Source organism: Sus scrofa, chromosome 6 (genome assembly GCF_000003025.6).
Source record: "Sus scrofa isolate TJ Tabasco breed Duroc chromosome 6, Sscrofa11.1, whole genome shotgun sequence".
NCBI classification, from domain to species: Eukaryota; Metazoa; Chordata; class Mammalia; order Artiodactyla; family Suidae; genus Sus; species Sus scrofa.
The window spans coordinates 138,941,261-138,958,284 of record NC_010448.4 but is presented as its reverse complement, the minus strand read 5'-3'; the positions used below and the strand labels follow the sequence as shown (position 1 = coordinate 138,958,284).

Genomic DNA, 17,024 nt, shown 5'->3' with positions numbered 1-17,024 from the left:
AATATACAAATTGATATTTTGCATATTAATATACAAATCAATCTATGTGATACACCACATTAACAATCTGAAAAATTAAAAAAAAATAATGAATATCTCAATAGATGCAGAAAAAGCTTTGGACAAAATTCAACACCCAGTTATGATAAAAACTCTCCAGAAAGTAATCACAGAGGGAACCTACCTCAATGTAATAAAAGCCATATATGACAAACGCACAGCTAACAGTGGAAAGCTGAAAGTGTTTCCTCTAAGATCAGGAACAAGAAAAGAATGTGCATTCTTACCACTTTTATTCAACATAGTTTTGGAAGTCCTAGCCACAGCCATCAGAGAAGAAAAGAAATAAAAGGAACCAAACTGGAAAAGAAGTAAAGCTAGCACTGTTTGCAGATAACATGACACTATACTTAGAAAATACTAAAGATGGTATTAGAAAACTACTAGCACTCAATAATGAATTTGGTAAAGTTTCAGGATACAAAATTCATACACAGAAATTTCTTGTATTGCTACACACTAACAACAAAAGATCAGAAAGAGAAATTAAGGAACCAATCCCAATTTACCATAGCATCATGAAGAAAAAAATTATCTAGGAATAAACCTACATAAGGAGGTAAAAGATCTGTATTCTGAAAATTTTAAGATGCTGATGAAAGAAATCAAAGATGTCATAGATGGAAAAATATATGCTCTTGGATCATATTATCAAAATTACTATACTCCCCCCAAGGCAATCTGCAGATTCAAGACTATCCCTATCAAACTATCAATGGTATTTTTCACAGGACTTGAACAAAAAAAAATTTAATTTGTATGGAAACACAAAAGACCCAAAATAGCCAAAGCAACCCAAAGAAAGAAAAACTGACCTGGAGGATCCAGGCTCACTGATTTCAGTCTATATGACAAAGCTACAGTTGTCAAAATTGTATGACACTGGCACAAAAAGAGAAATATAGATCAATGGGACAGGACAGAAAGCCCAGAAATAATCCCATGCCACTACAGTTAATTAATCAAAGGAGGCAAGAATATACAGTGGAGAAAATAATTTTTTCTTTTTTTTCATTTTTTTTTTTTTTAGGACCACACTCTCAGCATATGGAAGATCCTAGGCTAGGGGTCAAATCAGAGCTATTGCTGCCAGCCTATGCCACAGCTACAGCAATACAGGATCCAAGCTGCATCTGCAACCTAGACAACAGCTCATGGCAACACCAGATCCTTAACCCACTGAGCAAGGCCAGGGATCAAACCTGCATCCTCATGGATACTAGTTGGGTTTGTGTCTGCTGAGCCACATGGGAACTCCCAAGACAGTCCTTTTAATAAGCAGTGCTGGACAGCTACATGTAAAAGAATTAAATTAGAACATTCTCTAATACCATACATAAAAGTAAACTCAAAATGGATTAAAGACCTAAACATATAAGGCTGGGTAACTACAAAATTCCTAGAGGAAAACATAGGCAGAACACATTCTGACATAAATTGCAGCACTATCTTTTTGGAGCCACCTCCTAAAATAATGAAAATACAAACAAAAAGTAAACAAATGATACATAATTAAACTTAAAAACTTTTGCACAGTCAAGGAAACCATAAACAAAACATAAAGACAACCTACAGAATGGGAGAAAGTATTTGTAAATGATAGAACAAATAAGGTATAAATTTTCAAAATATACAAACAGTTCATATAGCTCATTATCAAAACAACAAACAACCCAATCAAAACAGAAGATCTAAGTAGATATTTCTCCCAAGACATACAGATGGTCAAAAAAGCACATGAAAAGATGTTCAACATTTTTAATCATAAGAGAAAAGCAAATCGAAACTACAAGAAGCTATCAGTTCACACCAGTCAGAGTGTCCATCATCAAAAAGTCTACAAATAATCAATTCTGGAGAGGGTGTGAAAAAGCCTCCTACACTCTTGGTGGGAATGTAACGTGGTACAACCACCATGGATAAGAGTATAAAGGTTCCTTAAAAAACTAAAAATAGAGCCACCATATGATCTAGCAATTCTACTCCTGGGCATATACCTGGAGAAAACCATAATTTTAAAAGATACATGCACCCCAATTTTACTTCAGCACTATTTATAATAGCCAAAACATGGAGGCAACCTAAATGTCCACTGACTGGAACGGATAAAGAAAATGTGGTACACATATACAATGGAATATTACTTAGCCATAAAAAAGAATGAAATAATGCCATTTGCAGCAACATGGATGGATCTAGAGATTATCATACAAAGGGAAGTTAGAGAAAGACAAACATCATGTGGCATCGCTTATATGTGGAATCTTAATAAAAAGTATAGAAATGAACTTATTTGCAGAACAGAAACAGACTCACAGATCTTAAAAAGAAACTTATAGTTACTAAAAGGAAAACTTGGTGGGGGAGGGATAAATTACCAGGTTGCGAGTAACATATACACACTACTGTGTATAAAATAGATCATCAACATCAACAAGGACCTACTATATAGTTCAGAGAACTCTACTAATATTCTATAACTCAGAAAAGAATCTGAAAAATAAAGTAAACATGAATAACTGAATCACTTTGCTGTATGCCTGAAACTAACACAACACTGTAAATCAACAATACTCTAACATAAAATAAAAATTAAAATAAAAAATAGAAAGTTAGATAAGTGGAACAAAATAGCCTAGAAAAAGGCAGAGATGTATACAGTCAACTGCTCTTTGACAAAAGAGAAAAAGCAACACAATGGAGCAAAGATACAGACTTTCAATACATGGTGCTCCAACAGCTGTACATCCATATTAAAAAAATGAATCTGGACACAGACTTTATAACTTCAGAAAAGTTAATTCAAAATGGATATATGACATGAATGTAAAACATAAAACTTTAAAACTTGTAGAAGAAAACTTAGAGAAAACCTACGTGAAATTAGGAGTGATGATTATTTTGTTAGATACACCATCAAAAGCAAAATCTTTGAGCGAAATATTGTGTAATCTGTAGTTCATTAACATTAAACACATGGTCTGCAAAAGGTAATGTCAAATGAGAAGACAAGTTACAGACTGGGAAAAAAAAAAAAAACCTTGTGTATCACCCATCTAATAAAAGACATATAAAATAAACAAAGAACTCTTAAAATTCAACAATAAGAAAATGAACAACCAGATTAAAAAATAAGCCAAAACTCTCAACAGACACTTCATCAAAGAAGATACACAAATTCATATAAGCATATGAAAGTTGTTTCTCATCATATGTCATTGGGAAAATGCAAATAAAAACAATTAGCATTACATACCTATAAGAATGGCCAAAGTCTAACACTGACAAAAAAAAAAAACTGCTGACAAGGATGTGGAACAACAGGAACTTTCATTCGTTATGGCTGGAGTGCAAAATAGTATAGCTAATCTGGAAAGAAGTTGGGGGTTTCTCAAAAAACTAAATACACTTTTATCTTAAGATCAAGTAAATGCATTTCTTGCTATTTACCCAAAGGAGGTGAATACTTCTTTTCTTTTTCTTTTTTTTTTTTTTTTTTGTCTTTTTGCTATTTCTTTGGGCCGCTCCCGCGGCATATGGAGGTTCCCAGGCTAAGGGTCGAATTGGAGCTGCAGCCGCCAGCCTATGCCAGAGCCACAGCAAAGCGGGATCCGAGCCGCGTCTGCAACCTACACCACAGCTCACGGCAACGTTAGATCCTTAACCCACTGAGCAAGGGCAGGGACCGAACCCGCAACCTCATGGTTCCTAGTTGGATTCGTTAACCACTGCGCCACGACGGGAACTCCTGAATACTTATTTTCATACAAAACCCAGCACACGGACATTTACAGAAGCTTTATTCATAATCAACCAAATTGGGAGGAATCAAAACATCCTTCAGTAGGTGAATGAATAAATAACCTGTGGTACATCCAGACAATGGCAGTGCTAAACATAAATTAGCGATCAAGCAATGGAAAGACATCCTGTAACCTTAAATGCATATTACCATGCAAATGAAGCCAATATGAAAATGCTACATTCTGTAGGATTCCACCCATATGACATACATTCTTGAGAAAGCAAAACATAGAGACAGTAAAAAGATCAGTGGTGGCAGGTTTTGCAGGATTTGGGAGTGAGGAATAAAGAGGCAGAGCACAGAGAATTTGTTAGGACAGTGAAACTATTCTGAATAGTATTATAACAATGACATTATATTGTGTCCAAACCCATAGAGTATAAAACACCAAGAGTGAATCCTAAGGCCAGCTTTGGGTGATTATGACATGTCACTGTAGATTCATCAATTGAAACAAATGTACCACTCTGGTGGAGGATGTTGATAATGGGGGAGGCCATGCATGTGTGGGTATACATGCATAAATACTGTAAGCCTCTGTATCTTCTCAATTTTGCTGTGAACTGCTCTAAAAATAGTCTTTAAAAAACTTTAAAAGGGGAAGTAAAATAGAAGTCTGGAGGGAAAACGTTTTCCTTTGCTCTCCAGAAAGGGGTGAAGGGTTCCTTCAATAAGGTATAGTGGGGAAAAAAACAGTGAAGAAATAAGTAGAGAACAGGCTGGCTGAGCAAATAAATTCAAAGAAAGGAAATGGTTAAAAAAAAAAAAAGCTATTTTTTTGCTTTATATTCCATGTTGGGAAGAGTAAGAGGAGGAAGAGAGTGGAGTTCCCATTGTGGCTCAGCGGTAATGAACTAGACTAGTATCCATGAGGACATGGGTTCAATCCCTGGCTTTGCTCAGTGGGTTAAGAATCTGGTGTTGCTGTGAGCTGTGGGGTAGGTCACAGATGCAACTCGGATATAGCGTTCCTGTGGCTGCAGTGTAGGCTGGCAGCTAAAGCTCTGATTCAACCCCTAGCCTGGGAACTTCCATATGCCATGTGTGCAGCCCTAAAAAGACAGAAAAAGAAAGGAAGGAAGGAAGGAAGGGAGGGAGGGGAGGGGAGGGAAATGGAGAAAAGGAGGAGTGGTTAATTAGAAAGCTGATTCGCAAGTACTGGAAAAGATGAGAGCCCAAGCCTGAACTGGCTAAATCACACACCTGAGCTCCATGGTGCATAACCCAGGACCCTCTCTATTTGGTTTCAGCCTCTTTTTATGATGCTGAAAAAATTAATGTGTTTCTCTGCAACTTTTACACAACTGTCATAGCTATGCCTATAGTAAGAAAAATAACCTAACTAGACATAATTGTAAATAAGCACAAGGCATCTTATTTGGATGATGGAAATACTCTATACTTGAATTGTGGTCATGGATGCACAATTCAGTACATTTACTAAAAATCATTAAACTGTTCACTTATAACAGGTTAGATTAATGGTATGTAAAATATATGGCACTTCTTCAGACAATCTCCACTCTTCTCCAATAGGAAAAAAAAAAAAAAAAAAGCCCAGGAATATCTTTCTTTCGACTTATTATAATTTGGTTTGCCTGATATTCCTTTTAAAATGTGACTCTAAGATCAAACACATCAATTCCATTGTGTTTCATGTAAACAAAACAACGCATTTACTGCTAAACTTCATTTACTACTAAGCTGTATTGACATACTTTCTTCTAGTCTTTGTAGCTTATGCCTGTTTAAACAACCATATCCCACAGTCTGATTATGTAACATGTAAACTTAAAGTCCTTAGACATTTTTTCTTGCTACAATCAACTGCCAAGGAAATTTACTTCCACTCAAAAATTATACACTATTTTTAAATTTTTAATTTAAAAATTAATATTAGTGAAAATCTGATGAAAACAGAAAAGACACAATGGCAAAAAAAAAAAAATAGCTGATATAGTATATTTACACCCAGCACATTTTATGTAATATAATATAAAAAAAAAATAACATCCATTTTTACAGTAAACCTTCCCAGGTCCAAGAAATGCTCCAGCATACTTTTAACAATCTGATAGAGTCTATTACATCACCCTATTTTAGTCCATCACAGTTCTTAGCACTACCTGAAGTTTTTCTTATTTGTTACCTTTTTCAATACTTACTTTAGCTCATTAGTACGTACAACCCCATAAGATTATAGGCTCTACTGACCATTCTTTCCTAAAGATCTCATCTAGTTTCATAGTTTAAAAATTAATTCCATATGCTGACAATTCCTAAAACTAGATCTCCAGCCCAGACCTGTCTCACAAACTCCAGGCTCCCCTATAATGCAAACAAACACATATACAAACAAACGCCCATTACATATGCCCTGCATACATGTACATCTGTTTATTCAACACATCTCAAACCAAATTTCTGGACTCTCCCTACTAACTCAATAACTGTCCCTCTCTCCGTATCTCAATTAATGGCCTCTCTATACTTCAGAAAGTTATCCTTAACTCCTCTCTTTCCTTCACATTCCACAGCCACTCCATTAGCAAATGGTATTAATTATGCCTTCAGACATATATCCAGACTCTAACCAACTTCTCACCCTCACTGTTAGCATCCTGGCCAAGGCTTCACCACTCTCACCTATTTGGCAGCTGCTATAGCCTCCAATCCATTCTCCCTATTTCCATCCTTGCTCTGCCCTCCACTACAGTCTATTTGTACATTTCTGTGAGCTCCTTTCAAACACAAGGGAAGATACCTAAAAACCCTGCAATGGCTTTGTTTCAATTAGGAGAAAAAAAAAATCCTTTCTTTAGGCTGTTGTCATCTCCCCCACCTTTTCTCTTAATACTTTCCCTTTTTTTCACTCCTCTTCTATATTTTCCAAGTGTTCTTAATAATGTTTGGTTTTTTAAAGTTTTATTAACAAAAAAGAAGCTTTTAAACAATAAAACTATGAGAGTAATCTCTCTTTTACCTCAAATGCTTTCTAAGTACAGAATTAAATACCAAAGTCTTTAGAAGAAAAAACTAAGTTAAGTTCATGGTAAGAACTTGTTAAGGACTTGAATGCCTATGTTCCTAATGAAAACTTTAATGAAGACAAGTTTTTCAAATAAGCTAAATTGTATTGTGTGGGAGAATGATTTCTGAGTTTGGAATACCTTGTTTAAATTTTCCCTCTACTACTTACTAATTGTGAAACCTTGACTATGTCACTATCCTCTGATTCATAGCTCTCTTATGTGCAAAGATGACTAGAATAACCTGTGAAAATCATCATAAACTTGATGCTTTACAAGAGAAGAAATGTACCTATTTATAGCTACCAAAAACATCCAATAGGGCTGACTATTCCTCCAAATGCTATGGAAAGTTCTAGATTAACCTCTGTATACAAAAGGATGCCAGAGAAACAACCAAAATCTCACAAAGTATAAGGGCCTGACTGCAAAATTTTACACAACTTCTCAAAGCCTATTAAGTGATCTTAAAACTGAGAGAGGTAGAGAGGCTTACTCTTTAGTAACAGCAAGGGAAGAGAAGCCACAAAGCTATGGTTCCTGAAATACAGATTTTAAAAGTTCTGACTGTGTAACTGGAACTGGGGTTGCTGCAGATGACTTCATAAGACGACCCAGGAGGCAGAAATTAACTGTCAAGAGGTCCTTGGGAACTGCTCCTGGTTAAAACAAACCAAGCGTTTCAAAGGACGAATCTCTTTTGAGAGAACGCTAGCAGCTGGGGTGTAATTTCGACCTCTCCTTAAGTGGATCAGTTCTCGCAATTTCGTCGCCCGGCCGGAACCACTCACCGGGTCTTCAGGGCTGCAAGGCCTTAAAAGTTGGGAACAAGCGGCCCAGACCCCACAAGTTCGGACAAATCGCTAGGTGGCCATCTATCCGTTCCAGACACCGTTGCTAGGGTAACAAGGCAAACCTTCGGGCTCGCCGGGTCTTGTTTTTTCCCCAGGTAGGCCAGAGAGCTTCGGGGGCGTGGTTACGTGAGAGACGCACGTAGGGGGCGGGACAGAGGCGAAACCGGACCAAAGACGCGGTTACGTTCCAGGACGCATGCGTGCGGTGTTGGGCTGCGGGATACCTGGAAGTCTTCAGCAGTTTTGCGGGGAGTGAGCTATGGCAGCCGCAAGTGCCCCTTTAGGCGTATCTTTGCAAGAAGCCACCCAGCGAAGGTTGCGGAGATTTTCAGAGCTGAGAGGTACCAAAGAAGGAACCCCAGCTCTCCTCGGCAAAGAACAGGGAGGGTGCTTTTCGTGCTGGGATATTTGCTGGACTAGCACTTCCTTTTGCGGGCCTAGGGCGCTGGTGCCGGCTTAGCTAAGCCTCCTACTGAGATTTTTATTCTTCTATCACTGTACTTCTACCACTGTGATACCTAATGTTACTTTCTTCATGTTTATGCTAATCGTATATACATATATGTGTGTATATGTATATATGTATATGTGTGTATATGTATATATGCGTATTTAAAAGGGAGGAGGGAGAAGAAAAACAATATTCTAACTAGTGAAGTTATAAATCCAAGTTACTCACTTGTTTAGTTCATTAAAAACAAAAAGCTATTTTAAATAAACCTAAAAGACAGGAAACATTGTGTTTTAACCCTTACAAATCTGATTGTAACTATCTTCCACCCCCTACCTACTTAACCAGTTTGCTCCATAATGTGAACACTTACAAAGTGAAAAATGAAACAATATGGAGAAATTAAGAATTAAAAATTAAAAGGGGTAAATTTGTTGCAAAAAAAATTAAGACTGTACCACTTGTTTCTTGTACAACTTTCTAATTGGTTATATTTTTCTTGACGTTACTACCTTAAAAATAGAGGAAATAATACTTGATGATGGTAAAAGGTTTAGGAACATCAGATTAACAAGTTCTTATTTGTTAACTAATAAAAAACTTTATTCATCTCGTTTATCAAGAAGAGCTTGCAACTGTCAACCGAAAGTTCATTCTGTCTTTTAATGTGTTCATTAGGGAGTTAGGAACTTTTCTGTTATCCAGAATTTGGTGTCATTCTCTAGTAGCCTTTGTAAACTTGCATGACTCATCTTAAGGTAATAAAAAATAAAATACCCACATTTATAAACAGCAGCATTGTAGAAATGGATCCTTGGGTTTAATCTTTCTCAGCCAACAAACATTAAGTGGTCCTTGTTGTGAAAAATGATTTTCAAAGCTTGAGATTCATTTATTCCTTTGTTTCCTCTTTTTATTTAAGAATTGAGTTCATCTTTGACAAGTTAAACTACTTCTCTTAGACAAGAAACATTACAACTTTCAGAAAATCTAAAAAAATGGCACTAAGACCGTAAAAGGAGCAAGTAATCTAAAGGAGAAAAAAACAAAACAAAAACCCTAGAGTTTGTGAATAATTCTTAGCAGAACTATGAATCTTATTAGGTGGCCACTCATTATTCCCTAATTTCAAAAGCAGAAGATACATTTACAGAGAGATTGTTACCTCTTTTCTCCCTCTTTCCAAATAGGTAAACCTGCAACAGCTAGAGAATTCTGATAATATTTACCATTTCCTTGCTTCTTCCACATAGGCAAACCTGTGGCAGCTGGAGAATTCTGGGATATTGTTGCAATAACAGCAGCTGATGAAAAACAGGAGCTTGCATATAAGCAACAGCTGTCAGAAAAGCTGAAAAAAAAGGAGTTACCCCTTGGAGTTCAATATCTTGTTTTTGTTGATCCCGCTGGAGCCAAAATTGGTATGCATTTATGGTCAGATTTATGTCATAAGTTGTGGGCAGAATAATCATTGAAGAAGAACTTTCCTTTGGCTTACAGTTTATAAACTTTGTATCTTTCTGTCCATAGTCTTTACAGACTTTAAAAATTTTAATGCACTATTTTTTGAAAAAGATAAAAGCATGGCAACTCTTTACACATTATGGACTAAACATGAATAACTTCCAAAATGCTGTGTTAATTGAGAGAGAACTTTATTAGTCACAATAAAATTTGCTCAGATGGTGAATATTCCTTTGGACCTTATTAGTAGGGCTCCTAAGGTCCTTCCAACTCCACAGTTGCTTTGTTCAGAAATTTAGATGAAGAGAGCAAATCAGGAAAAATATATATTTGGCCTCTTGGGACCACAATGTAGAATGCAAAAGAGCACAGTCTAAATGGAATAAATATTATAGATGTTTACTTTTAAAAAACCAGTGTGTCAACTTTGTAAAAGGCAAACGTCAAAAGACCTTCCGTTGAAAATAAGTACATGCTATATTTCTGGAGACTATTTTCTGTGTGATACTTAAAGGTGAAGTCCCTTAACACCAGAGGTAGAATGTCTGTATCTGATACTGGCATTGTCCTAATTAACAAATGTTTTAATCCTCACAACTGTGTGATCAGTAGTTTCATGAATCCCATTATTTGGATGAGAACTTTTTTTTTTTTTGCTTTTTAGAGCTGCACTCATGGCATATGGAGGTTCCCAGGCTAGGGGTCCAATCAGAGCTGCAGCTGCCAGCCTACACCACAGCTACAGCAATGTGGGATCTGAGCCACATCTTTGACCTACACCACAGCTCACAGCAACATCAGATCCTTAGTCCGCTGAGCTAGGCCAGGGATCAAACCCACAACCTCATGGTTCCTAGTCAGATTTGTTTCCACTGTGCCACGATGGGAACTCCTGGATGAGACTTTGAGGCACAAAATGTTAAATAACTTGCCCAAGGTAACTAATACATGAAAGTTACTTTTTTTTTTTTTTTTTTTGGAAAAGAGGTTCTAAGACACTTTTCAGATAGTAAATCTAATGCATATAATTGATCAGTTGAGAGAATTATTTTAATGGGTTTTACAATTTGTTGCTCCAAGTGAATGTGTAAACTTAGTCTTCTAGTGTTGCAGATTATCTAATATATCATTTCTTTCTACTCCTAGTTTAAAGAGACTTTTAACTCAAATTTTATTACTAAATCTGATCTTTGGTTTCCATCACTAATTATTTATTTAGTTGATAGGAAATGTGTATTTACTTGGATTCTTTTGCCTGTCTCTTTGCTCTCTGTCTAGTTAATTGTAGCCTCAAAATTGTAACACCTAAACTTACTGAAATAAGAAAGTTTTCGTAGGTTTTGGTGACATACATTGTGCTTTTTAACTTTATTTTTAAGGAAATGGAGGATCAACACTTTGTGCCCTTCGATGTTTGGAAAAGCTGTATGGAGATCAGTGGAATTCTTTTACCATCCTATTAATTCACTCTGGTAATGTTATACTTTACTAATTTACGTTTTCTTTTAGTTTTTTACTTTTGATATCTTAGCACTTTTTTCTCCTTTACAAATACTTCTCCCTCTTTCTTTTTTCTTTTGTCTTTCAAGTAACTCTACTTTGAAAAAAATATTTTATGCTTTTATTGCTATTTTTAGATTGTCAGCACATAATAGTTTTCACAAAATTTAACCTTCAATTGTGGATCACATATATCATCAGCTTTTCACAGATATCATGAAACTATTTTCTTAAGATAGAACCCATCAAAATATGAACATTTCTTGATAATGCTTTACAAAGGAATCTTGCTGTAGGGCAGAGGCTGTGATGAGCAAACTTTAGCCAAAGCCTTCTGTTACGTATTTTTATCTAGTTATTGGTGGCCAAAGTTCATAATCCTTATAAGAGTTTAAAAACAAAAAGAAAAGGTGGTGATAAATCATGGAGTTGACAAAAGTTTAAAAGAAGCACAATCACACACAAAAGAGGGCAGAAAAGTAGCAAAGAAATAATCTCTGGGAGTTCCTGCCATGTCTCAGTGGTATCAAACCCGACTAGTATCCATGAGGATATGGGTTCCATCCCTGTTCTCAATGGGTTAAAGGGTCTGGCCTTGCCACGAACTGTGGTGTAAGTTGAAGATGCAGTTCAGATTGCTGTGGTTGTGGCCAGCAGCTGTAGCTCTGATGTAACCCCTAGCCAGGGAACTTCCATATGCCACAGGTGCAGCCCCATGAAGCAGAAAAAAAAATAAAAAAATAACAAAATAATCTCAGAGTAAAAAAAATGTTTAAATCAGATAAATTCGATTGTAGGAAATTTTGGTTACATGAGAAAAACCTCTGTGCACTGGGGGCTGGTGAAACTTCGTCATGGTATAGGGACATGGTATACACTGGGTATAGGGACAATATTTTAGAACCATTCGTCCACATGGTTTCCAAGGTACTTTTCATTTCTTAGAATTCATAGATGGAACAATGATTCTTTGTAAAATTGATATCAGGTAAAACATCCAAGTTCTGATATTAAGAATAACTAAAAAAGTAAAAAAGATTCAAATTTACAGTGTTATTCCAGAATAAGTATTATTATTACCAATTTACTAAAAATTAAGATAGACACCAGAAAATATATACAATTGATCCTTGAATAACACAGGGGTAAGGAGTGCTGACCTGATCATCACAGTTGGTCTTCTGTATAGGCAGTTCAACCTTCAGAGAACCCAGCACTATGTCAGGGTTTTAGCCAACCTCAGCTCATGTAGTACATAGTATTTACTGAAAAAAAAATCCTCATATTAAATGGACTGGCACAGTTCAAACCCATGTTGTTACAGGGATCAACTATAATTATAAATAGGTTACTCTTACGATGCTAAATTTTACTATTTGTTAGTATTTGGAAAATTAAAATGTATTTGCTCTTGTTGGTTGAACAGTGTATTCTATGGTAAGTACTTTTACATGTAGTGTTTATCATAAAATATCGAGTATCATTCTACATTTGATGATTTAGAATAAATCCAAAGATAAATAAAAAATGTTGAACCAGAGTTTGAACCGATGGTTGTGTGACTCTCTTATGCCTCTCACTGTATTTAGTTTTGTAAAAGTGATTAAGCTATTTAGTGTACTTAAGAGTGCACACTTTTCAAAGAATTAAGAAGTCATAAGGGGAGTTCCCTGGTGGTCTAGTGATTAGAATGTTGTGCTTTGGCCCAGATTTGATCCCTGGCCTAGGAACTGAGATCCTGCATCAAGCCACTGTAGCCACAGACAATAAATAAATAAATAAAAATTAAAAAATAAATCATAAGGCTCATCTTAGAGGGAATAGCTTATTTAAATTAAAAACAAGTATAAATTATAAAATGCTTTTAAATAAATGAAACTTTACTTCCTTTAAGTATATTATTTTGAGGAAAAATATTGCATCTAAAAATTAGGCTTTAATAAATAAGTATGCTCTCGAATTGGTATATTAGGTTTTTGTGACTTTTTTCCCCTATGAAGTGGATTTTTAATGTAGGAGTTTAAACATGGTGGAAATTTATTGTTTAAAATGTAGATAGAAGATTATATTTTAGCTCATTGTTCTCTTTACTAGTTATACAATTGATTCAAAACAATTCGCCACAGATAAATTATTTTAGAATTCTTTCCTAATCTAGAATTACATTTTATCAAATCCCTACAGAAGGAATGTTCCTTTAATTTGTTATCTAGAATCGATTATTCTTTCCTGGGATACAATAATGCGTTTTATATTTTAAGTTTCTTTAAAGATCATTTTGATTTGTAACTGATGCCTTAGGGTTAATCTTATAAACAATCTTATAAACATTTTACAACAGTTAATTCGTTTAATTTTTATATAGGTGGCTACAGTCAACGCCTTCCAAATGCAAGTGCATTGGGGAAAATTTTTACTGCTTTACCTTTTGGTAGTCCCATTTATCAGATGTTGGAATTAAAACTAGCCATGTACATTGATTTCCCCTCACATATGAATCCTGGGATTCTGGTTACCTGTGCAGACGATATTGAACTTTATAGTATTGGAGAATCTGAGTTTATTAGGTTTGACAAACCTGGCTTTACTGCTTTAGCTCATCCTTCTAGTTTGACCGTTGGAACAACACACGGAGTATTTGTCTTAGAACCTTTTAATCGTTTAGAATATAGAGACCTGGAATACAGATGTTGCCATCGCTTCCTTCATAAGCCCAGCATTGAAATGATGTATAAATTTGATGCTGTGTGTAGACCTGGGAACTTTTCTCAACAAGACTTTGGCGGGGGTGACACTCCCTCTCTTAAATTAGACCCTGAGTATGTCTACACAGACAGTGTATTTTACATGGATCATAAAACAGCAAAAAAGCTACTTGCTTTTTATGAAAAAATAGATACACTAAACTGTGAAATAGATGCCTATGGCGACTTTCTGCAGGCTTTGGGACCTGGAGCAACTGTAGAGTATACCAGAAACACATCAAATGTTACTAAAGAAGAGTCAGAGTTGGTAGACATGAGGCAGAGAATATTTCATCTTCTTAAAGGAACACCACTAAATGTTATTGTTCTTAATAACTCCAAATTTTATCACATTGGAACAACTAAAGAATATTTGTTTCATTTTACTTCAGATAGCAGTTTGAAGTCAGAGCTTGGCCTACAGTCCATAGCTTTTAGCATCTTTCCAGCAATACCCGAGTACTCTGGTAACAAATCCTGTATTATTCAAAGTATTCTGGATTCAAGATGTTCTCTAGCACCTGGCTCAGTTGTGGAGTATTCTAGACTGGGGCCTGATGTTTCAGTTGGGGAAAACTGCATTATCAGTGGTTCTCATATCATAACAAGAGCTATTCTACCTGCATATTCTTTTGTGTGTTCCCTAAGCCTAAAGATAAATGGACACATAAAGTATTCAACTATGGCATGTGGAGTTCAAGACAACTTGAAAAAGAATGTTAAAACATTGTCAGATGTAAAGTTACTTCAATTCTTTGGAGTCTCTTTGCTCTCATGCTTAGATGTTTGGAATCTGGAAGTCACAGAGGAACTATTCTCTGGAAACAAGACATGTTTGAGTTTGTGGAATGCTCGTATTTTCCCAGTTTGTTCTTCTTTGAGTGATTCAGTTATAGCATCTCTAAAAATGTTAAATGCTGTACAGAGCAAGTCAGTATTCAGCCTGAATAACTATAAGCTGCTGTCCATTGAAGAAATGCTTGTCTACAAAGATGTGGAGGACATGATAACTTATAGAGAGCAAATTTTTCTGGAAATTGCTTTGAATAGAAAGCAGTCTGTTTTAGAAACATCTTAAATATTTTATATTTTGCCTTTCTTTATTGAGCAAGATTGCAGATGCAGGAGTTTTCTATAGTCTTGTTTTTCATTTTTGAAGTACATTAATGAAAATTATATTAACATGGTTACTATGGCATAACATTAATAATAAAAAAATACACATTAACCATTTTTGTTGAAAGAACCAAGCTTTAATTTCAGAAAAGTGAGTTGTTGGATGTTTATCACTCTATATTCATTTTTCTCTTATAAATATGGATTTGTGGAACATTATTTTGTTTATAAAATAATATAATTGTTTAAAGGTAATTTTGTAAATATACCTTAAGAGTCCTATTCATCTTCTTTTAGGATGTGATGCCAATAAAGTTCTAAGTGTTTTATTGGCAGTTCTCCCCTCAAATGCATTAGTCCCATTCTGATGAACTACTAGAAACATTATTCTGTATGGTCTTCAGAGCACTGTAGGAATACTGTAGAGGTACTTTTTTAGAAACAAATCCATGGCTGACAAAGTCAGATTAAATCATTCTTATTGTGAGCCTTAATTGATAAATAACTAGACACAAACCGTTCTGAAATTGATGGTAAATATCAGTTTCATTTACTAATCTTATCAGAATGAAATAAAAAATGTATATGTGCTATTGTAGCCTTCTAAACTTGAATATATGTTTGTATACCTTAAAATTTTTCCTTCAAGTTCCATCCATAGGATAGCATACACAGGACTCGAGTATCTGCATGGGGAAGATGTTGGAATAATCATGATTCACTGATAATCATGTCAGTTCATTTTGGACATTATTTCCATCCTCCCTTATTAATCCTTTTAACAGAACTATTAAAATTACCAGGTGAATTGATTTTAATTTTAATTTTTAAAATTTTCATCCATGTACTGGTAATGATGCTGAAAAGCAATCAATGGCCGAAAGGTAGGGAACCAGAAAACTAGAATGACTGAGAAAATAAACAGATGATAAACAGCTTCAAGAAAATAAAAGTCAGCTGGGATCTCAAATTTTGTGTTCCTATTTTAGTGTAAGCACATATGTGAAATGTCTTCATATCAAAGTCTAATAATAGAGAATAGATTTATCAGGGTTTTGTGTTTTCACAAGAATAAATTGAAATAGGAACTGGTCTGTGCCAATTTTATTTACATGTAATATGAAATTAACTTGTCAACATAAAAATAATTGGTAAGTCAGAAATAATTTATTTGCAACCCTCAATTATATTTATATTTTTTTTCAAGTTTTTTTCCTAGGGAGAAAATTAAGATACATGATAGCCGTTGTTTAGCATTTATTGATTTACTTGCATAGATTTCATAGAATATTATGTATTTGTCACTCATTAAAAGTTCATTGCTGTGTATCTAATTTAATTCTTCTAAGATCCCATCATTTATTAAGAATCACCATTATCTTATGTTCTACTAGAGAAAACACTGCTAATAAAATATGATGCAATGCTTATTTTGTTATTTGAATTTTTTATATTTGTTGGAAATCTCTTTTAAAAACACAGATTTGTATCATTTAATCCTTTTGTAAATACATGTAGAGGAACAAAAAAAGTGAAATATTAAGATATAGTTAAGACTCTTCTAAAGCTTCACATCTCGGATCAAACTTTTCTCAAGCACTTTTCAACTCAACGGTTGTTGACATCCATGTGTTTCCACCTACTACCATCTTCTGTGCTATCAAAAGTGTTGATAAAACTGCATATCCTACACGTACCACAATCTCACTGCTGCCTAGATTTATTTTCATGCTGTGGACCCCAGATATGTTCTGCCAGTTTGATGCTGATGCTTTACTACGTGACAGAAATGTTTCATCTTTGCCTTAATCACGTCTCTAGAAGACATGTAGCTTCTATTTAAAGTCAGTGGGAGGTTTCTGACAAGTTGGTGGTCAGCACTTTAATCATTATCCTGCACAATGTATGGATTCTAGTTGCTTTGTATGTTATCTGTTTCAAAGAATTTGACAGTGTCTCTTTCCTTGATATGCATTGTTTGATCTGTAGTACCACACATGT

General features: G+C 35.1%; 2 protein-coding genes across 6 annotated transcripts in view; one reads left to right on the top strand and one right to left on the bottom strand.

Moving 5' to 3' along the window:
- Positions 1–8,000, bottom strand: part of LRRIQ3 (leucine rich repeats and IQ motif containing 3) — a 202,361-nt gene extending 194,361 nt beyond the window's left edge. For 2 of the 5 annotated variants that reach the window (XM_021096481.1, XM_021096480.1), the window contains exon 1: positions 7,686–7,984. The gene's annotated coding sequence lies outside the window, so the exon portion shown is untranslated. Of the gene's footprint in view, positions 1–7,685 lie in introns of all 5 variants that reach the window. The other 3 variants (XM_021096482.1, XM_021096478.1, XM_005656129.3) reach the window with 3 other exon arrangements.
- On the top strand, positions 7,945–16,453 carry FPGT (fucose-1-phosphate guanylyltransferase). Its single transcript, NM_001204852.1, has 4 exons — positions 7,945–8,089; positions 9,453–9,620; positions 11,043–11,135; positions 13,529–16,453. Exons 1-4 carry the CDS (start codon positions 8,008–8,010, stop codon positions 14,983–14,985), a joined length of 1,800 nt encoding a protein of 599 aa, NP_001191781.1. The 5' UTR covers positions 7,945–8,007; the 3' UTR covers positions 14,986–16,453.